The 22,155-nt window shown below is 47.2% G+C and overlaps 1 protein-coding gene across 2 annotated transcripts in view; it reads left to right on the top strand.

Moving 5' to 3' along the window:
* Positions 1–22,155, top strand: part of KIRREL3 (kirre like nephrin family adhesion molecule 3) — a 760,787-nt gene that overhangs the window by 652,414 nt on the left and 86,218 nt on the right. For both annotated transcript variants that reach the window (XM_038380572.2, XM_038380570.2), the window contains exons 8-9: positions 12,720–12,868; positions 14,571–14,698. In XM_038380572.2, coding sequence (XP_038236500.1) covers positions 12,720–12,868; positions 14,571–14,698 — 277 coding nt within the window. The remainder of the gene's footprint in view (positions 1–12,719; positions 12,869–14,570; positions 14,699–22,155) is intronic.

The following is a 22,155-nucleotide window of genomic DNA, read 5'->3' as shown; positions in this document are numbered from 1 at the left end:
GTTGTAGGGGACAATCTTGGCTCAAGTGATCATGAGCTAATTCAGTTCAAACTAAATGGAAGGATTAACAAAAATAAATCTGCAACTAGGGTTTTTGATTTCAAAAGGGCTGACTTTCAAAAATTAAGGAAATTAGTTAGGGAAGTGGATTGGACTGAAGAACTTATGGATCTAAAGGTAGAGGAGGCCTGGGATTACTTTAAATCAAAACTGCAGAAGCTATCGGAAGCCTGTATCCCAAGAAAGGGGAAAAAATTCAAAGGAAGGAGTTGTAGACCAAGCTGGATGAGCAAGCATCTTAGAGAGGTGATTAAGAAAAAGCAGAAAGCATACAGGGAGTGGAAGATGGGAGGGATCAGCAAGGAAAGCTACCTAATTGAGGTCAGAACATGGAGGGATAAAGTGAGACAGGCTAAAAGTCGAGTAGAGTTGGACCTTGCAAAGGGAATTAAAACCAATAGTAAAAGGTTCTATAGCCATATAAATAAGAAGAAAACTAAGAAAGAAGAAGTGGGGCCGCTTAACACTGAGGATGGAGTGGAGGTTAAAGATAATCTAGGCATGGCCCAATACCTAAACAAATACTTTGCCTCAGTCTTTAATAAAGCTAAAGAGGATCTTGGGGATAATGGTAGCATGACAAATGGGAAGGAGGACATAGAGGTAGATATAACCATATCTGAGGTAGAAGCAAAACTGAAACAGCTTAATGGGACTAAATCGGGGGGCCCAGATAATCTTCATCCAAGAATATTAAAGGAATTGGCACCTGAAATTGCAAGCCCATTAGCAAGAATTTTTAATGAATCTGTAAACTCAGGAGTAGTACCAAATGATTGGAAAATTGCTAATATAGTTCCTATTTTTAAGAAAGGAAAAAAAAGTGATCCGGGTAACTACAGGCCAGTTAGTTTGACATCTGTAGTATGCAAGGTCCTGGAAAAATTTTTGAAGGAGAAATTAGTTAAGGACATTGAAGTCAATGGTAAATGGGACAAAATACAACATGGTTTTACAAAAGGTAGATCGTGCCAAACCAACCTAATCTCCTTTTTTGAAAAAGTAACAGATTTTTTAGATAAAGGAAATGCAGTGGATCTAATTTACCTAGATTTCAGTAAGGCATTTGATACTATGCCACATGGGGAATTATTAGTTAAATTGGAGAAGATGGGGATCAATATGAACATCAAAAGGTGGATAAGGAATTGGTTAAAGGGGAGACTGCAACGGGTCCTACTGAAAGGCGAACTGTCAGGTTGGAGGGAGGTTACCAGTGGAGTTCCTCAGGGATCGGTTTTGGGACCAATCTTATTTAATCTTTTTATTACTGACCTTGGCACAAAAAGTGGGAGTATGCTAATAAAGTTTGCAGATGATACAAAGCTGGGAGGTATTGCCAATTCGGAGAAGGATCGGGATATTATACAGGAGGATCTGGATGACCTTGTAAACTGGAGTAATAGTAATAGGATGACATTTAATAGTGAGAAGTGTAAGGTTATGCATTTAGGGATTAATAACAAGAATTTTAGTTATAAGTTGGGGACGCATCAATTAGAAGTAACGGAAGAGGAGAAGGACCTTGGAGTATTGGTTGATCATAGGATGACTATGAGCTGCCAATGTGATATGGCTGTGAAAAAAGCTAATGCAGTTTTGGGATGCATCAGGAGAGGCTTTTCCAGTAGGGATAAGGAGGTTTTAGTACCATTATACAAGGCACTGGTGAGACCTCACCTAGAATACTGTGTGCAGTTCTGGTCTCCCATGTTTAAAAAGGATGAATTCAAACTGGAGCAGGAACAGAGAAGGGCTACTAGGATTATCCGAGGAATGGAAAACTTGTCTTATGAAAGGAGACTTAAGGAGCTTGGCTTGTTTAGCCTAACTAAAAGAAGGTTGAGGGGAGATATGATTGCTCTCTATAAATATATCAGAGGGATAAATACAGGAGAGGGAGAGGAATTATTTAAGCTCAGCACCAACGTGGACACAAGAACAAATGGGTATAAACTGGCCACCAGGAAGTTTAGACTTGAAATCAGATGAAGGTTTTTAACCATCAGAGGAGTGAAGTTTTGGAATAACCTTCCAAGGGAAGCAGTGGGGGCAAAAGATCTATCTGGTTTTAAGATTCTACTCGATAAGTTTATGGAGGAGATGGTATGATGGGATAATGGGATTTTGGTAAGTAATTGATCTTTAAATATTCAGGGTAAATAGGCCAAATCCCCTGAGATGGGATATTAGATGGATGGGATCTGAGTTACTATAGAAAATTCTTTCCTGGGTATCTGGCTGGTGAATCTTGCCCATATGCTCAGGGTTTAGCTGATTGCCATATTTGGGGTCGGGAAGGAATTTTCCTCCAGGGCAGATTGGAGAGGCCCTGGAGGTTTTTCGCCTTTCTCTGTAGCATGGGGCATGGTTGACTTGAGGGAGGCTTCTCTGCTCCTTGAAGTCTTTGAACCATGATTTAAGGACTTCAATAGCTCAGACATGGGTGAGGTTTTTCATAGGAGTGGGTGGGTGAGATTCTTTGGCCTGCGCTGTGCAGGAGGTCGGACTAGATGATCAGAATGGTCCCTTCTGACCTTAGTATCTATGAATCTATGAATCTATGTCTGGGTCAGAAATGCTCTCGCAGAATAAGCTCTCCTGTAGCTTCAGGACCACACCAGGAAATGAGTAAGCAATGTGAAATGTATGCACAGATCTGGTGTAACAGAGTTGGGGAGGATGTGCCGACAAAGGCCATCCTCAGAGGAGTCCAAGAACATTTATTCCAAGGAAGAGGGCACTTAAAGAGACAATAGCCTTAGGGTTGTACGTCTTTTGGGGGAAGGAAAAGAATGTGAGTCAGTGAGAGCTGGGGTATGGGTGGTGACTAACGCCTCAGTCCCGCAAGCCAATCCAGATAGGCAGCTCACTAGGGACTGTTGCGATTGGTTTTACATGAAAGGTGCTCAGACACTACAGTGGTGGGCAGCAGTATAAAACTGATAGAAAGATTCGATTCCTCAGCTACAGCTGAGGCTCTGCATGGGTAAGCGTCCCCACACACAGATCAGTGGGGGGTGGAGGAACTTTGGCTAAGAGGAAAACCAGTTTGGACCGTGTGGCATCTCTTTCTGGGACCCTGAGCTGTTAGGTGGTCCTTGAGCTGAGGCTCACTGAAAGGACTTCTTCAGCCATACCCCAGTAGTGTCAGCATTCTGTAACTCAAGCTTTTTGCCCTCCTTGTTGTATTTATAGCAGGGGAGTCTAAGGTGTGTCCATCTTTAAATGCCATGCATCTTGTGGCTTTATGTCTGTTTTTCTACTCTACCAATGCAATCTGATTTTAAGGCTCGGTACTTGGATAATGCTATGTGGGGAGGAGGGGTGTCACTGGTTGGCATCTGAAGGAGTGGTTGGGGACAGAAGCAGGTGAGGGGCTGAGTGCACAGTCTTGTGCAAAATGGACTTTGAGCTCTCCCTTCCCATGCAGAGCTGTTCATAGTATTCATGGGGAGACCTAGATATCAGACCTTCCATTGACTTCAGTGAGGCCAGGATTTTGCCACAAGTGCACTAACTTATGTCATCTGATATCGTCTGTGAAAACTGCTTGAACTTTCAAGTCACCATTAATCCCTTCTTGGTCAGAGCTAGATCTCTCAGTACACCTCCTCTCAGTCTATTGGCACTTTCTTTACAGTGTAATTACAATGTAATAGTTGGGTGGATTCAAGGGTCCTTTCTTCCTAGGCTTGCAGAGATGCATTGTAGGGGGGATGCAGCCTAGCAGTGAAATTCGATGCCTGCCAGTTACTTAGTCCTCATGAAATGCTTTCATCTAACTTAATAATCAAACATGGGACTTCCTGAACAATTAGGCATTCGGCCCCCACAGGTTTTTAATTGCACGGAGAGGAATTAATTAAGCTAGGTTTTTCATTGTATGGCTTCCAGCTCTTCACCTGTTATCCCCTTCCCCAGGTTGAAGGGAAGGTGGGGAGAAGGAGTATATAATGGAAGGAAAGCGGCATGAAAGTATAAGAGAATAGCAGGATAGAAGGAGACTGTAGGGGAGATTTGCAGAGGAGCTCAGCCCCCATCTGGCACCAAAATAAGTGGCAAATTTTCTAAAAGAGCTGAGCCTGTTGGGTGGGTTTCAAGGACTTGCCCCCAGGTTTAGCCATCAAAATGCGCTTCAGTGGATACGAGGTCATTCAACTTCCCCTTCCTCCCCTGTCTTCTCCATCCCGCACCCCTAAACACACAGAAAATAGCCAGTGTCCAATGGAACGTGGAACAGCAACCCCTGAGGAGCAGCTGGAGAGGTAGTCCAGCATAGAGATGTAGATACCCGGGGGGAGAGACTCAGGAAGGGTGGAGTAACTGGCTGTTCTGAACATGTTGTAGAGGCCAAGGAGGATGAGAAGGGAAAAGAGACCCTTGGGGATGACTTTAGTGACCTTGGTAAGAGCAGGCTCAGTGGAGTGGATAAAGCAGAAGCTGTGGTTACAGAGAATCCAGAGAGGGGAAAGGGAGTCAGGGCAACAAGAATGGATGGGGTGCTCCAGGAGCTTTAAAAAGAGAGAGGTGGGCAACAACTGGAGAGGTGGGAGGCAGGGAGGCCTGATCTGTGACTCTTCTGAACCCCTTGGTGGTATCAAGTGGGGGTGTAGTATAATGGTTAGCACAGGGGAATGAGAGTCAGGCCTTGTGGGCTCTATTCCCAGTGCTGGCAGTGACTTGCTGTATGACCTTTGGTAAGCCACTTGTCTTCTCCAGCTGCAGTTTCCCCCGCGGTAGAGCATTGCAGATAATAGTGACTTGTGTTAATTAATTAATGATTCTCCAGCATGTTGAGATGTTGAGGAAGATGGTGAGTCTCTAGTAGAGTGAAGGGCTGGTATTCTTCTTCCTTATCTAGCGAGGAACTGATTTCATCCTAAAGAGATGAGGGGCTTTGCTCATTAATACCCTAAACACAGCCGCAGAAATAAAAGCAAAGTCACTTGATTAATTAGTGAAGGAGGGAGGGGGGAAGTTGATTTGAAAAACCCCTAACCCAGCAGGGCAGAGAAACTCAAGTGTCCAGTCAGCATCTGTTAGAGGCACGAAGATAAATGAGGTAGAAGAACAAGTAAGTGCATACAAATAGGCTCACATTTGTACCGCTAATAACTCTTTCAAAATGCTTGTGTCATCAGATGGTGTGTGAAACCTCCTAGGTCATCCATCCTGGTTCAGTGAGGTTCACTTAACAATGCACAGGTGGTCCGTGGACTCTCCTACAGCAATTCTGCCAAAACATCTCCCGTCCCTACCCAGTAAAAGACCCCACAGGAGTGAAGGCCATGTGACCCCCTCTCTGCTGAGCGGGCTGCCAGTGCAAGATACACCCAATCCCAGGTTGATGTTCCGGGATTCGTCCATATGAGCTTGTGAATTCTACCTGGATTGTATGAATTCTGTACATTCATGCTCTTGTGGTTGTCTTCCACTGTCTCCTTGCATCATACAGCTTGTGTTAAGGGGACAGGGTCAGGCCCCAGGATGTGTGGCCCTGGATGGGACAGACATTAACAATTGAAGAATCTTGCCTCTTCAGGACAATGGGGACCCCCTGGAAGGATATTAACTGGTAATGTCTCTTTTTGGCTCCACCCCTACCCCCCAAACTAATCAGGTTGTGTAAATGACTGACGGCTGGGGGATGAGGTCTGCCCCCCCACTGGGACTCATGACCAAAACTCTGCTTATAAGCAAGAGGGCATCTGTGTGTGCTTGAGCAGAACCAGAAACAAGACTGGGAAAGAGGAGAGTGGTGCGCACAAGAGGCCAGAACTCTGGAAGACACTAAGCTCCACAGGGCTTTCAGGAGGAGGGAGGAAACTGAGGCAGAGTCTCACGTGCAGGTGTTTATTTTTCCAGAGAGCTGTATCTCTCATGTGCTTTATCTGTGTGTAAAGTGTGTGTGTTTCTTGCAAAGTGTGTCTTACTCGCTTACACTGTCACAAAGCCCCCAAAGAGGGAAACAGCAAACCAGAGGGTCCCCAACTTCATTGGAACTCTGGAGCATGCCAGAGCAGCTGGGGAGTCAGCACTAGGGGGTCTCCACTGCCAGGAGGGGTGTCAGACAAAGGGTCTGCACCTGGAGGCTCACAGACAGGACCTAAAGCCTGCCCAGCCCCCACAAGCCAAGACCACCTGGGACCCAACACTTGAGTCCAGTTCAGCATCCTGGTGAGCGTCCTGGAGGGGAGCTCCTCCAGGGCTGTAACACTCAGAAATTCATCTCAGGTTCTCGTTTCATTCCCACTCAGGCCGGGCCCTCCAAGGTGCTGAGACCCTGCGGCTCCCACTGACTTCCACTGGAGCTGTGGGCACTCCACTGCAGCTCCCAGAGAGCACCGTGGGGGAGGGCGCAGCTGTCTTTCTGAGCTGCCTGGCCATGGCAGCGATGTGGTCTGAAATATCGGGGATGCTCCTAGTGCTCAGAGCAGAGTCCGGTTCTATGTCTGCCCTCGACTTGCTGTATGATCCATTGTTGCTGTTATAATGTCACTGTCTGGGTCTGAGCTGTGGGGACAGGGAGCTGCAGATGCTAGAAATGCCAGCGAGGAAGAAGGGACAAGCTTTGGCCAGCCTGGTTGGGAGGACAGAAAGAAAGAGAGGAGGCAAAGACGACAACCCCCAAGAGAAGGACTCGAATGGAGTGGTGGGGGGACAGCAGAGAGGTGGAAGGGGAGAGGACTTGGGAGGGAAGATCAACTGCCCCGCCACAAGCACAGGCTCCTAGTACAGAAGCTGTTGCAGAATTTCAGGTGATCGCACACTCAGCTGTTCGAGGAGAGTGGGGCTGGTCATGGTACTGCTATTTACCGGCACCTGGGTTGGGACACAGGGAGAAGGCATCTTTACTTCATCCAGGGGGCAGCAGGACCTGACCCTCCCTCCCCTGTCTGAGTGGATGAGATGGGTCCCCCAGAGATGATGAGAATTGAGACTCATCAGAGGATTGTCACTGCCTTTGATTTAACTTTTTGTTTTGGAGTGTTTATTACTTTCCCTGCCACTGAAGAGCAGCTGGAGTTTCAGACACCCTGACAGGCTCCCCCGCCCCCTTCCTCCACTCACTTTCCCAACAGCCCCAGAATGGCAGGTTGCCAGATGGTGCCCTATTAGGTCACACTTGCTCATTGTTTGGCAAACAGCAGCTTAATTCAAGTGCTGAGTTGACAGCTTGTCCGCAAAGAAAATTTGCATGTTGCAGTGTAGCAAATGCCAGCTTGGCTTTTCAGTGTAATGTTATTTCAGCTGCCTTAAAGGGATAAAGTTCCCTTTAATCAAAAAAAAAAAGGGAGGGATGAGCTGGGGAGGGTTAGTGTTTTTGATATTGAAAGACTGATCGCATTGATTGGCAGGCATTGCACAAACATCCCCCCGACTCCCCGAGCTCTGCCAATGCACCGCATTCCTGATGTGTCACGTCCCTCCCTATTCCAGTCCAGCTCTGCCAATGCACTGCATTCCTTGACTTGCATACCAACCTCTGCTGCTCCAGCTCTGGCAAAAACCTCTTCCAGTGCCCCCCAGTCCTTCTCTGTAACATGCTGGTGCATCTCATGCCTGCAGACTGCCAGGTCTGCTCTGGTAATGCACTATGGGCAAATATTTACTCGAGATTACAAAACTGAGACCACCAAACTCAGTTCACCTGTGGCCCTGATGGTTTGTGCATTACAGTATGCCAAAAGCACACATACTGCTGCACACACACCCACTTGTCTAACAAAGTTAGTTTGACATCTGTAGTATGCAAGGTCCTGGAAAAATTTTTGAAGGAGAAATTAGTTAAGGACATTGAAGTCAATGGTAAATGGGACAAAATACAACATGGTTTTACAAAAGGTAGATCGTGCCAAACCAACCTAATCTCCTTTTTTGAAAAAGTAACAGATTTTTTAGATAAAGGAAACGCAATGGATTTAATTTACCTAGATTTCAGTAAGGCATTTGATACTGTGCCACATGGGGAATTATTAGTTAAATTGGAGAAGATGGGGATCAATATGAACATCAAAAGGTGGATAAGGAATTGGTTAAAGGGGAGACTGCAACGGGTCCTACTGAAAGGCGAACTGTCAGGTTGGAGGGAGGTTACCAGTGGAGTTCCTCAGGGATCGGTTTTGGGACCAATCTTATTTAATCTTTTTATTACTGACCTTGGCACAAAAAGTGGGAGTGTGCTAATAAAGTTTGCAGATGATACAAAGCTGGGAGGTATTGCCAATTCGGAGAAGGATCGGGATATTATACAGGAGGATCTGGATGACCTTGTAAACTGGAGTAATAGTAATAGGATGACATTTAATAGTGAGAAGTGTAAGGTTATGCATTTAGGGATTAATAACAAGAATTTTAGTTATAAGTTGGGGATGCATCAATTAGAAGTAACGGAAGAGGAGAAGGACCTTGGAGTATTGGTTGATCATAGGATGACTATGAGCTGCCAATGTGATATGGCTGTGAAGAAAGCTAATGCGGTTTTGGGATGCATCAGGAGAGGCATTTCCAGTAGGGATAAGGAGGTTTTAGTACCATTATACAAGGCACTGGTGAGACTTCACCTAGAATACTGTGTGCAGTTCTGGTCTCCCATGTTTAAAAAGGATGAATTCAAACTGGAGCAGGAACAGAGAAGGGCTACTAGGATGATCCGAGGAATGGAAAACTTGTCTTATGAAAAAAGAAAAGGAGTACTTGTGGCACCTTAGAGACTAACAAATTTATTAGAGCATAAGCTTTCGTGAGCTACAGCTCACTTCAAAGCTCACGAAAGCTTATGCTCTAATAAATTTGTTAGTCTCTAAGGTGCCACAAGTACTCCTTTTCTTTTTGCGAATACAGACTAACACGGCTGCTACTCTGAAACTTGTCTTATGAAAGGAGACTTAAGGAGCTTGGCTTGTTTAGCCTAACTAAAAGAAGGTTGAGGGGAGATATGATTGCTCTCTATAAATATATCAGAGGGATAAATACAGGAGAGGGAGAGGAATTATTTAAGCTCAGCATCAATGTGGACACAAGAACAAATGGGTATAAGCTGGCCACCAGGAAGTTTAGACTTGAAATTAAATGAAGGTTTCTAACCATCAGAGGAGTGAAGTTTTGGAATAGCCTTCCAAGGGAAGCAGTGGGGGCAAAAGATCTATCTGGCTTTAAGATTCTACTCGATAAGTTTATGGAGGAGATGGTATGATGGGATAATGTGATTTTGGTAATTAATTGATCTTTAAATATTCAGGGTAAATAGGCCTAATCCCCTGAGATGGGATATTGGATGGGATCTGAGTTACCCAGGAAAGAATTTTCTGTAGTATCTGGCTGGTGAATCTTGCCCATATGCTCAGGGTTTAGCTGATCGCCATATTTGGGGTCGGGAAGGAATTTTCCTCCAGGGCAGATTGGAGAGGCCCTGGAGGTTTTTCGCCTTCCTCTGTAGCATGGGGCATGGGTGACTTGAGGGAGGCTTCTCTGCTCCTTGAAGTCTTTAAACCATGATTTGAGGACTTCAATAGCTCAGACATAGGTGAGGTTTTTCGTAGGAGTGGGTGGGTGAGATTCTGTGGCCTGCGCTGTGCAGGAGGTCAGACTAGGTGATCAGAATTGTCCCTTCTGACCTTAGTATCTGTGAATCTATGAATTCTAATAGGTGCTTCTATGCCATAGTGCTGGGTGCCTTGAAAACCTTTGCTATCTTAAATTAATTTTGGAGACAGAAAGGTTCAGCTAACGCAGGCTGGATTCAGTTAACAGAGGCATGAACCTTACAGGCTGACTTTGCAGGAGCCCATAGTACAGATGGTCCAATCCCCCAGAGATTGGTTAGCAGCTGACTCTTCAGTGTTTGCAAATTTGAAGCCGTTTGCATCCAAGTGAAAGGTGTTTCTCACTGCAAACCTTCCCCAGAGGAGTCTGCCCCAATAAAGGAGCGCCGAGATGTTTGCTGGGACGCAGAGCAACTCACGAATGGTTTAAATCAGCACCTGTGGCAGGCAGTAATGAGTGAACTGCACAGTGAGTATGGGACAGCAGACGATGGACTGGGATGCATTCCTTTTGGCAAGGAATGAAGGGTCAGTGTGGTGCTGTTGAAAGCTAGAGACTAATGGCTCTTCCTGGAAGCAGGTGCAGCTCTGAACAAGTTTCCTCCCTGTCCCCCAGATCTGCCAAGATACCTCAATCCTGGCCTGGATCTCCCCTGCCATTCCTGTTGTGCACCCCCTCAGGCCTGATCTGCAGCCTCCTTGTTACAGTCAATCCCTTTAAGCAGAGGTGTTCACTTGTGTTGCAGTTTTGTGGTACAGAAAAATGTCTTGTTAAGGACTAGGATGAAATCCTCAAATTCATGATCCCAGTCATGACCTCATCAGGGCTTCAGCCCAGGTCCCCAAAGCAAGGCTGATATTTTAACATCTGCACTACTCAGCCCTTAGGGTGTCTTACATGCTGAGTATGATCATGTCCGAACACAGGATGTTCTTCTGCAAAAGGGCGTTCTGTATTGCAATAGTGAGACACAAGCAGCAAGCAACCAACAGCTAAGGTCTTCAGTCACTAGCCACTGATCTGGATTTTTCTCCCGACACACCAGTCTACATCCTGCTTAGACATGTCCACCTTAGGACTCGGTGCACAGCGCTGGTTTGAAACCAGGGCAAATCACAGTAGTGCAAGTCCTGCTCTGTACCAGTACAGCATATTTATGTTGGGGAGGTGAGGGGGGTTGTAACCATGTTGGTGCAAAAATCCCTACTGCAGACAGGCCCTCAGCTCCATAGCTGAAAATGCAGGGGAGCCCCGTGAATCCAGAGAGGGGAGGGAGGTGTGGGCTGCCCACTCTTGCCTGCGGGAATTGCTTTGAGAATAGGCAGCAGCCAGGGCTGTTGTCCCCTGCTGCAACCTGCAGCCCTGGTAACAGACACAGACTCAGCTGAGGATGCAAACTCCTTAACATCTTTGTTGGACTCGGACAGTTCTGTGCTTGGGAGGAGGGGTTCTCCATCAATCGTATCCATTGCTGCCGGGTTTTCCATTGCACCTGTTGGCAGCCCATTGTCATTAGCAGAAACGTAGGGGCTGTGATACTCAGCGGCGTCGCTGGAGCGCGAAGGCTTAACGGTAGCCAGACGGTTAAACAATAAGACCTAGTGCACGTCCTCGTGGGCCCCACCTGTATTACATGTATGGTACAAAATCCAGGCTGGCTTTGTCAATAGCAGAGCGATCCCAAGACCGTTGCAATCAGTCGGAGTCTTTCCACTCATTTCAGTGGGTTTTGGCCTATGCCCTGAATGAGCAGCCCTTTGGATAGTCAGATGCAGATTGTGTCTGTCATTGCTATTGGCTTTCACATGCTATACAGATTTATCCAGAGCGGTACAGCATGAGACACTTCTAAGGAAATCCCAGGACATGAGTTGGTGTCTCAGCAGGGAGCGGAGGTTGGGATCCCTTACCCCTCTCTGTCCGTCCAGATTCAATACCCCAGCCTGGTGCTAGGGGACAGTGGGATCTCGGGGGTGCCTCCTCCCAGATGTAAAATACAATCAGGCTTGGCAGAATTCCATTTTCGATTGATGTTTATCATTTCGATGGATAATGTCAGTGTTTAACTTTAAGCATCTTTCTTCATTTCTGTCTATTTTAAATGTTCGTAGCTGAGGAGAATTATGAGAAGTCAGACGATAGAAGGGTAAGGCTAGTTATTTAATGACAGTAGACGTTGAGATTCAAAAAGTTAAAGCTCTAAGACTATTAAAACACAACTGGCAACGTCACATGAAAACATGCAAAGTAAATATCCTTAAATCCAACTCAAATAGGTTTTCATGCAGCATGTTTCCTTCTTTGCCTGTCTGTACATTTTGAGTATTATCAATGGAAATATTTCTCCGTCGGTCTGGGTGCGTGCAGTGAACGATATGTTCACCAACATTTACTGATAAAAGTTTGAATCTTTCAAGTCTAAATACAACCAATGTCCTGACCACTTGTGAGCATTCAAGATTCTGTGGACCTTTATGTGTGTTAACCCTGATATCCTGACTCAGGAAATTAGAATCCCAGTTCCATCGCTGGTGTCGTTCCTCTGGCTTTCACCACAGAAAGCATGGCCTATTCTGCTACCTAAAATTCCTTCAGCCATTTAAACTGGATACCAAATTCTTCACACCTTCCTCTCTTAAATTGTTACATAATGCAACAGCTGCTACAGTCTTTGGGACAGTTGCATTTAAGTGCTGAGAGAAGCATTCTGTTGTACCGGCTTTTGGGATCTTGTGACATGAAAAATGTCCTATAAAGGTCAGCTCTTCTTATTGATCAGAAGCCATGACTGGGGGTAGAGGAACTGAAACTTTCTCTATGAGATTTCCCATTGTTGTTTGCAGTGTTGTTGTAGCCATGTTGGTCTCTAATATGAGAGACAAGTGGATGAGGTAAAATCTTTTATTGGACCAGTTTCTGTTGGTGAAAGAGACAAGCTTACTAGCTACACATAACTCAGGAGACCTGAAGAAGAGTTCCGTGCAGTTCCAATGCTTGTCTCTTTCTCTCCCCAACAGAAGTTGGTCCAATGAAAGATCTCACCTCACCCACCTTGTCTCTCTATGAGATCTGCCAGAATAAGACAGCCCTGCTATTTTTTTATTCTACAGATGGGCAAAAAAAGGTCAAGTTATAAAGGAAGCATCGGGCGACTCCTATGAGACCATTGTGGACCACACCTTCTTCTTGGAGCCAGTATCCTGTGAGGTGACCAATGCTTTGGGCAGTACCAACATCAGCAGGACGGTGGATGTCTACTGTAAGTTCTTCTCTGCTTCTGCATCCTCAGGAACACAGACCAGCCCCAAAGGAACAGCTTAAAATTGGCTCCAAAGCGCACCCCTGCATTGGTTAATTTTGCAACCAGTTCTGGGACTTTCAAAGTTGCCTAAAAATAATGGGAATTGGAAATCCCAATCTGCTAGACAGCCTTGGCAATCGCAGCCTGGAGTCAGAGACAACAGGGCTTCCTTGGTGATTTAGCTATTAAGGGTTTTGTTAATACTGCACTGAATTGTTGACCGTGCAGATTATTTTCTTACCTCTAAATTAATGGACCCAGTGGATCCTGTTCCATGGGCTACAGGCAGAGCCCTCTTTCCTGGGGCTGTAGAACCAGGTTTCTAGTCCTGGCTCTCTTGGCTTGTCAGAGAGATGTATTTATTGATCATGCTCAGAGAATTCTAGCCCAATCAGCTTAACTTTGATACCTGGAAATCTACTTAGGCCATGCCTGCACTACCACTCATGTTGACAAAACTTATGTTGCTCAGGAGGTGTGAAAAAACACACCCTGAACAAAACACACCCCTGAGCAACATAGCTTTTGCTGGCATAAGTGGTAGTGTACACACTGCTATGTCGGTGGGAGAGCGTCTCTTTGGGGATGGTTTAATCATGATGACGGGAGAGCTTTCTCCCGTTGGCACGGAGCAGTTACACAAGAGATCTGGCAGCAGTGCAGCTGCATCAGTAAAGCTGTGCCGCTTAAGGTCTCTCGTGTAGATGTAGCCTAAGAAAAACTATTAACCATCCATTTGTAATCACCTTGAGGTGTTTGTAAGGAATAGCCAGCATGGATTTGTCAAGATCAAATCCTGCCAAACTAACCTAACTTCATTCTTTGACAGGGTTATTGGCCTAGTGAAGGGAAGCTGTGGTACAGTTGCAAAAAAGGCTAATAGGGTGTATTAGCAGGAGTGTCGTATGTAAGACACAGGAAGTAATTGTCGTCCTCTGCTCGGCACTGGCGAGGCCTCAGCTGGAGTATTGGGTCCAGCTCTGGGCCCCACACTTTTAAGTAAGATGTGAATAAACTGGAGAGTTCAGAGGAGAGCAAGAAAACTGATCAAAGGTTTTGAAAACCTGACCTCGGAAAGGTTAAAAAACGGGGCATGTTTCATCAGAAGAAAAGATGACTGGGGGGGAGGGGACTGGATAAGTCTTCAACTATGTGAAGGGCTGCTATAAAGAGGACGGCGATCAATTGTTCTTCGGGTCTGCTGAAGGTAGGAAAAGAAGTAAGGGGCGTAATGTGCAGCAAGGGAGATTTAGGTTAGAAACAAGGGAAAACTTTCTAATTATAACTATAGTTAAGTTTTGGAACAGGCTTCCAAGGAAGGTTGTGGAATCCCCATCATTGGAGGTGTTTAAGAACAGGTTGCACAGGACAGTCTAGGTTTACTTGGTCCTGTTTCTGCACAGGGGGCTGGACCTGCGGACCTCTTGAGATTCTTTAAAGCCCTACATTACTATGAGTCTGAAAACAGAGCATGCTTCAAGGAGTGGGGAGATGGTGGAAGCTCAGGGGTCTGCATCATCCTGATAGCCCCTTTGGCCCAGGAGCTTCTGATTGGTTGAACCTTTGGTCTGTCATTCATCAGGCTGGGGATAGTCCTGGTCAGTGGATCTGACTCTGTTTCTCCACACAGTCACCTTCTCTGCTTGTCTCCTATGCACAGTTGGTCCCAGGATGGCAACAGAACCGCAGTCCCTCCTTGTCGACCTGGGGTCAGATGCAGTGTTCAGCTGCGCTTGGACTGGGAACCCATCACTGACCATCGTCTGGATGAAGCGGGGCTCGGGCGTGGTAAGAATCTCAGTCACCCAGGTCTTGCTGCACTATGTTCTGAATCAGGGGTGAGCCCTGGAGGGTCATGCTAGGCGAATGGACATGTCCTTGGCCTGGGATTCGGGAGAATTGGGTTCTGTGCCTGTCTCTGCCACTGACCTAGTGTGTGATCTTGGGCAAATCACATGCCTTCTGAGAGTCTATTTCCATCACAACCTCTCTGGGGGATGGACTGTTTATCTGGTTTATTTACGTATTTTTTGAATAAATGTTCATGCTGCTCTCTGGACCTGTGAGAATAAGGCAGGTCAGAAAAGTGCACCTTGCCCTTGCAATGAAGGGTGGTGAGGTTTGTGATGGTCCTTAGTTCCTATGGGACATCATGCCAGTCTCAGACCACCCCTCAAAAAGTTCTGTCTCCTGCACAGACGAGTTTTACCTTTATTGTAAAAAGTTCCACTGTGATATGCGATTAGAATTGTTGACTACAGACTTCATGCTGGAGCTGTAGACAATCTGAAATACACACTGGACCCAGGCCATTGAGCACCTTAAAGATTAAGGACCAAGACCCTGAACTTGATTCAATATTGGACCTCCTGATCCTGCTCTTGTGCTTCACCAAACCTTCTGGCTGCTCTTCCAGCCCTTTCCATGTGAGAGTGCGTATGTGGGGTACATACGTATTCCTCTAGCCCACCTGGCTAAATTCCCAGCTATCTCCAATGCTCTTCTGCTCCTCTTGGCCCTGCTTCAATGCTCCCTGGGCCACTGACATCTCACCATGCTGAGAGTCACCTCTGGCTGCTTTCCAACAAGTTCTTCTGGAGCAGTCTGAAGAGTGGGATGCATGCACGGCAAAACATAGGCAAAGCATGGTGCAACCTGTGAAGCATGGGTTCTCCCTCACTGTGCTCCAAGTGGTCCTGAGGATTCCTCTGCTCAGTCCCTTCAGGGAAATCCCCATTTCCCTTCTGCCCTCCATTCTCCTGTCCCCACCCTTCTATAAGTCTATGAATCCTCCTTCTTGTGGGGGAGTAGCTAGTGCCATTTTAGGATGAGGGCAGATGGATTGGGATGTCCCTTTGCAGTAACTCAGGTCGCTGCTGGACCATGACACCTTTCCCAGGTGCAGAGTCCACAAGGGATGCTGCTCTCTTGCTTGTATACACAGTGCATTCTGCGCTCCCCTAACCAGATGGTCTAACTGGTTGGGGGATTATATGGTTCCCAGACTGGAGTCACTAGATTACAAGGAAGAGCTGTGAGCATAGGCCTATGAAGTCATGCCAGAGAGTCCACACCACTCCAGCATCCAGACCTCATAGCTCCATTGGCTCATGTGCCCATCTGATCCCATAGCAACCAGACTGCAGGAAAATCAATCCACTTAAAAGAAAAGACGGGGAGAACTCCACAGCATTAGCAGAAGACAAGGTGGTTGGTTTATATAACTGGCCCTATCAAGTCTGAGTGACCAGGGCAAGAAGCTGCAAGCACTGATTTCCATGGTGCACTCAGCACTTGCACGTTTTCTTGCTCACAGGAGATCTTCATATAGTAGCCCTAATAGAAGCAGAATTGAGTCACATTATGAGCAGCCTCTGGGTTAAACAGAGGCCAAAACTGCAGTTAACCTCTTGCTGGCAGGTAGCACTTTATAAATCATCTACGTATTTAACATTGGTTTCAGAGTAGCAGCCGTGTTAGTCTGTATTCACAAAAAGAAAAGGAGTACTTGTGGCACCTTAGAGACTAACAAATTTATTAGAGCATAAGCTTTCGTGAAGTGAGCTGTAGCTCACGAAAGCTTATGCTCTAATAAATTTGTTAGTCTCTAAGGTGCCACAAGTACTTCTTTTCTTTTTGTATTTAACATTGCGATCACTCCTTCCAACGCCTGGAAAGCCATGGCTAAGCCTCTAGGGGGCTGATGCTTCAAAGCTATGAACTGATGCTTAACCCTGGACTCTGGACAATGCAGTAAATCCAGACCAGATGATGGAGGCAATGATGGAGCCCATCGTGATGTGATGTAGCTCCCCAAACTTATGGAAGGGGATTGAAGCCCTGGCTGTTTTTCTTGATTGTTCTGTCCTAGGTAAGAGTGAAATCTCTAGGCCTTTAATAGTGGGGAGTCATTTGGCCATATGGCCACCTCCACACTCAGGTAGCTAGCACAGTGGCTGTCTCTCTCTCTCTCTCTGGATTTCAGAAGGAGCCTCAGAGCAGATGTAATTTAAGACTAAGAAATACCTTTCTCCCTCCTCCACCTCTTGTCCAGTGATTGCTGGCTATAATACTTAGTCCTGCCATGAGTGCAGGGGACTGGGCTAGATGACCTCTGGAGGTCCCTTCCGGTCCTATAATTCTATTACTCCCCTGCTGTGTCCGGCTTTCAAGCCCTGAAACCTCATATAGCGTGTCAATGGGCAGTAACCATCACCTTCCAGCTGTGTGGTTCCATACAGGGGGCATCTTCCAGCCAGGGACACAGGGAAGTGGAGTGAACCACATGAACAAAGAAAATCCCTCTGTCTGCTCTAGGTAACAGACCCCTGAGGGCGGTGCTGAGATTTCACAAGCTGGTGTGGTGGCATTTGAGGAACAGCTCTTTCAATGGGATGCTCTAGCTCAGCCAGGCCTATGGACTGCAGGCATGAGCAGCTGAGTGAAATTCGGTGGTGATCAGGCTGGATGGTCAGAATGGCCCCGTCTGGCTTCAAGCCCTATGAACCTCATTCACCTCACAGCACTCATCTGAACACCTGCTACAAGGTGCTCCCAGGTCATCCCAGCTCTGCACAGCCCAGCTTTGCCTACTCCATTTTCTAAGCCATTAACCAAGTTGCTGGAATCACCCCCACACACACCAGTCAGCGAGCAGGGACCTGCCAACCTGGCTGGAGAAATGCTGGGAAACTCCACACAGAAAAGACCTGGTAGCAGCCTGGGAATTTGCCAACCTCCATTGGCAGCTCAGCCCGCAAGTTAACTATGTTCCACACAGGCTTTCCCACATTTTGGCTTCCAGAGGAACCATTCACACCCCAGTGTCGTCGGAGGTCTGTGCTTCCTCTTGCTCTGTGGGCATGCCAGTAAAACCTGAGCGCCCACTGTTTGCCCAGCACTGCCCAACGCTCTATGCTGGAGGACTGAAGGACTACAGGCTCAGCCCGAATAGCCTCCAGTGTGGTCAGCCCGAGTGTTTGCAGAAGCCAGCAAGGATAGCTTCTCCTCTGGGAGGACAAGTCTGTGAAGGAGTGCTGGGTTCTCCCACTGCTAATCATGCTACAGACTCTCCGGACCCATCAACTCAGAGACCCTCCCGTTCTACAGTGAAATCCAGGCCCCATTGAAGTCAATGGAGGATTGGCCATTGACTGCAGGATTTTCACCCCTGGCATTTAAGGGAGAAAAGATGTTCAGCTGCTTGAGTGTTGTTTAAAACTGCTCATTTGAGGATTTCTAGATGATTACCAGATGCACAAGGGAATCTTGAGTTGAATTCATTTACCCCTTTGTATCTTGGGAACAACTCACCAAGGGCCTGGCAATTTTCACAATAGGATTGGATGTTTTTTTCTAAAAGATCTGCTCTTGTTCAAACAAGAAATATTCTGGTGCCGTTCTCTGGCCTGTGTTGTGGAGGAGGTCAGACTAGATGATCACAATGGTCCCTTCTGACCTTGGGATCTCTGAATTTCTCATAATCAAGGATAAGAAGCTTTCAGATTAAGGGTCAAACACTGAAGTCCTGACTCCAGCCAAAATCTTGCTTTGTCAGCTGGAGGTCTGAAAGTTAGGATCTGTCCAAGTGTAAAAAGTTAAACATGCTGCATGAACTCTAATCACGGCTGATCCAGACTGTGGAGGTTGTAGGGATTGTTATCCTTGCTTCGCAGCTGGGAAGACTGATGCAGTGAAGCTAAAGAAGAAGCAGAAAGATATGAAAGCCACTTTTTCAAAGGTTTCAGAGTAGCAGCCGTGTTAATCTATATTCGCAAAAAGAAAAGGAGTACTTGTGGCACCTTAGAGACTAACAAATTTATTAGAGCATAAGCTTTCGTGAGCTACAGCATCCGATGAAGTGAGCTGTAGCTCACAAAAGCTTATGCTCTAATAAATTTGTTAGTCTCTAAGGTGCCACAAGTACTCCTTTTCTTTTTACTTTTTCAAAGGTGATCGTTGGTTTGGGGTGCCCAGCTCAAATTATTATTGCTGTTAATCATGTTTATTATGGCTGTGCCTAAGGGCCAACCAAGGGCCCATTATTTTGGGTGCTGCGCACACAGAGAGCAGTAGATGGCCCCCGCCCCCACAGAGCTTACAATCTAAATAAACAAGACAGGGTGGAGGAGGGGGTAGCACACAGCAGCAGAGTGAGCAATGAGATGGCAGCAAACGCATGCTAGTGCCACAGTTTCCCCCCCACCTCCCCCAAGGTGCTGAGCACTTGCATCTTCTGTTGACTTCAGCTGGCTTTGTGGATTTGTGCTCATGTCTCTGAAAATTAGTCCCAGAGAGGCTCGATCTGGGCACCTGGAAAGAGAGACTCCCAAAAGCAGAAGTGCCTCTTCTGGAAATGTGGCTGCATGCAATGTGGCTAAGGTCAAACAGAGCCATCGGCACAGGTGGGGATAGAAACAAGAGTGCGGAGTCCCACTCTCTGGTACGGCTGTCAAGAATATCCAGAGCAATTGACGACAGCAAATTCAGAGAGGGATATTAAACCTCATCCTTCTGGGCGTCAGCAGATCTCTGGCTAATAGAGATCAGGATGGGGCTCTGGGCAGGGGAAGATTATCCCACATCTGCTACTGTGGGGTTCTTACGCCTTCCTCTGAAGCTTCTCCTCTTGGCCACTTTCAGAGACAGGACGCTTGACTAGATGGGCTTTGGGTCTGATCTATGCTGGCAATGCCTGTGTCCCTATGACCCCTTACCACTGCAGATGGAACACTGCATCTGCTGGTAAAACAGTTCTGAGAGCACACAAAAAAGCCATGGGCCAGGTATAGAGTGGGTGTAAACCAGCTTCATGGATGTCAATGGAGTAACACTGATTTACACCAGCCCAAGGTGTGCATAAAGACTGCGAGGTAGGCTGTCCTGGGCTATTAAAGACCCATCATGGGACACTTCTCCTCCACTCCATTGCCAGCAAGCTACCAGTGCACCAGAGGGAAAATGGCATGTGTATCTGCAGTGCTTTGGTCACCAGGTGGAGGTCCACACTCAGCATACATTGGGGTGTTTATTCAGCCAATAAGGACCACAACAAAGCCATTTTCTGGAAAGCCATGACAAGCTTGCAAGACTTGATGGCTTGAGTCACAGCTGAAAAACCTCAGTCAGTCAATAATCACTAGGCAGTATTCTTATCTGAAGCGGATATTATTATTATTTATCATTATTAGAACATAGGAAAAAACCTTAATATGCTTGATTTTTTTTCTTTATCTTCTAAATGGGTAATGTAAGGGGTAAACAGGTCATTTAGAGAACAAACTTTATGGAAGAAGCATCTATGTAGATGCACTATCTATCTGTGCATGACCATGCGTGGCGGATATAACCCTGTAAGATAATAGTTTCAGGAAGTTATACGCAATGGAAAAGTTATAGACCATTATACGGCCTTAATTAGAGCAGGCACCACCACTCCTGCTATAAACAAAAGGCCAGATTTTCAAAAGATCTCCACTCCCACCTAGACACCTACATGATGGGCAGATTTTCAAAACTGCTTAGAATCCAACATGCATCAGCATGTAATTCTGCCCGAGATCTGTACAGGTCTGTCTGAGCCTGTTTAGGGCACGGGGGGTCTTTCTGTTCTGGATTACACAGCACCTAGGTAGAAACTCTGTAGCTGAGAGTGGACTGAGATTTGCAGTTAGAGAGGGGTTTAAATCCTTTTGCTATCAATTTGCAACCCTTAGCTGCCAGGCTGAGGAAGACAGCAGTAAATCTGTTCCGTGTATTAGGAGGCAGGAGGAGTTACAGACGGCTTGGTCCGGCAGCACATACGTGCAGTCTCCCCTTTTCTTTGGTTCCCCCTTGATAACGAATGGCAGGTGTGGAGCATTCCAAGGCCCACACAGCTCTAGACATCACCTCAGGCTGGTTTAAACTAATACAGACACTAGCGTTATTTGTCAGAACTGCTTCCCTTTACTGCAAGGGGAGCTGACATGTGATGCTTCTTCGGACGGGCAGCCGGCTCCCAGCACCTGCACTGAAATATGGAACCAAAGCCTCATGGCTTGCTCTGTATCGAGCCCCTCCGGTGCCTAGTTGGCCCAGTTCCCCACACCCCTGGATCCCCTGCCACACTGACCCACCTGCCTCCTTGGCTACGACCACCAGCCAGACCCTCATGTTCACACACAAATCCCTGTTGATCCCAGCTTCCCCAGGACCATAAGATTCAGCAGAGTGAGTCCAATGGACCGTCAAACTGGGGTTCCGCTCCAGTGAAGTTTAGGAAGCCTCTCAGCCAGACGCCGTGCCTCTGTTTCCCAAGCAGCGACACCTGAATCCTCCCTTTGTCAGCTGGTGATGGAGGGGCATAGAGGAGGAGGCTGGCAGGCCAAGCTGCCTTAGGAGCGGAGATTTCAGCAGAGTTCCTAGGGTTCACCAGAGCAGAGCCCACGCTGATGGCACTAACTGGGCCCACCAGACCAGGATCCCTCTGGTGAATTTTAGCAGGGTTGTGGGGGGCTGGGGCGTGGTGAACAGCAGCGAGATCAGGAGCTGGGCGGTCCAGCACACCTGTGGGGCAGAGAAGCTTTCGCTGCTGCTGCCCGTGCTCTATCCCTTGTGTGGCTGGAGGACTCCGGACTCCAGAGCTGCCGGTCAAGCACCTTTCCTTGCAACCCTGACTCATGAGCGTGGGGCTGACTATGGGAGAGCTGGGATGGGGGAGCATTTCCCCCCCCCCCCCCCAGCTTGCAGTCAGGGGGACGACAGTGTCCCCCCCCCCCCCGCCACACACACAAACTCTCAGCCCTGTAGGGGGCAGGTGAGGAGAGCAAGGCGAGGAGAGCAGCAGTTCCCAGTGCCATCTCCTCTACCCCACCCCACCCTACCTGCACTACAGCCACACAGCACAAGCTAGCAGCTGGCCAACAGCAGGCAAAGCAGGGAAATGGATGCTTCCCTCCAGCAAGGCTGAGCTTCAGGAGGGAATCTGCCCCGTGGCTTGCGGTACCTTGGGAGCAGAAGGAAGGAGATCCACAGTCTCTCCCGAAGCTCAGGGGGAGAGGTACCGGAGAAAGGGGGCAGGAAATCCAGGAGAGGAGATTGGAGCCTGGCAGAGAGATGAAGGGAAAAGGGGGAAGTCAGAAAGAGGCCAGTACAGGGCGAGCTCGGGGGGGAGCTGAGGGATTTGCAGCAGGGACGGGGGGTTTGATGGATTTGTCAAAGGGGATGGATGGATTTGTGGGACGGAGAGCAGAGGGAGCTGAGGG

The sequence above is a fragment of the Dermochelys coriacea genome, chromosome 22 (genome assembly GCF_009764565.3).
Source record: "Dermochelys coriacea isolate rDerCor1 chromosome 22, rDerCor1.pri.v4, whole genome shotgun sequence".
Classification (NCBI taxonomy): Eukaryota; Metazoa; Chordata; order Testudines; family Dermochelyidae; genus Dermochelys; species Dermochelys coriacea.
The sequence above is the reverse complement of the archived record's forward strand: the minus strand, read 5'-3'. Positions and strand labels throughout refer to the sequence as shown.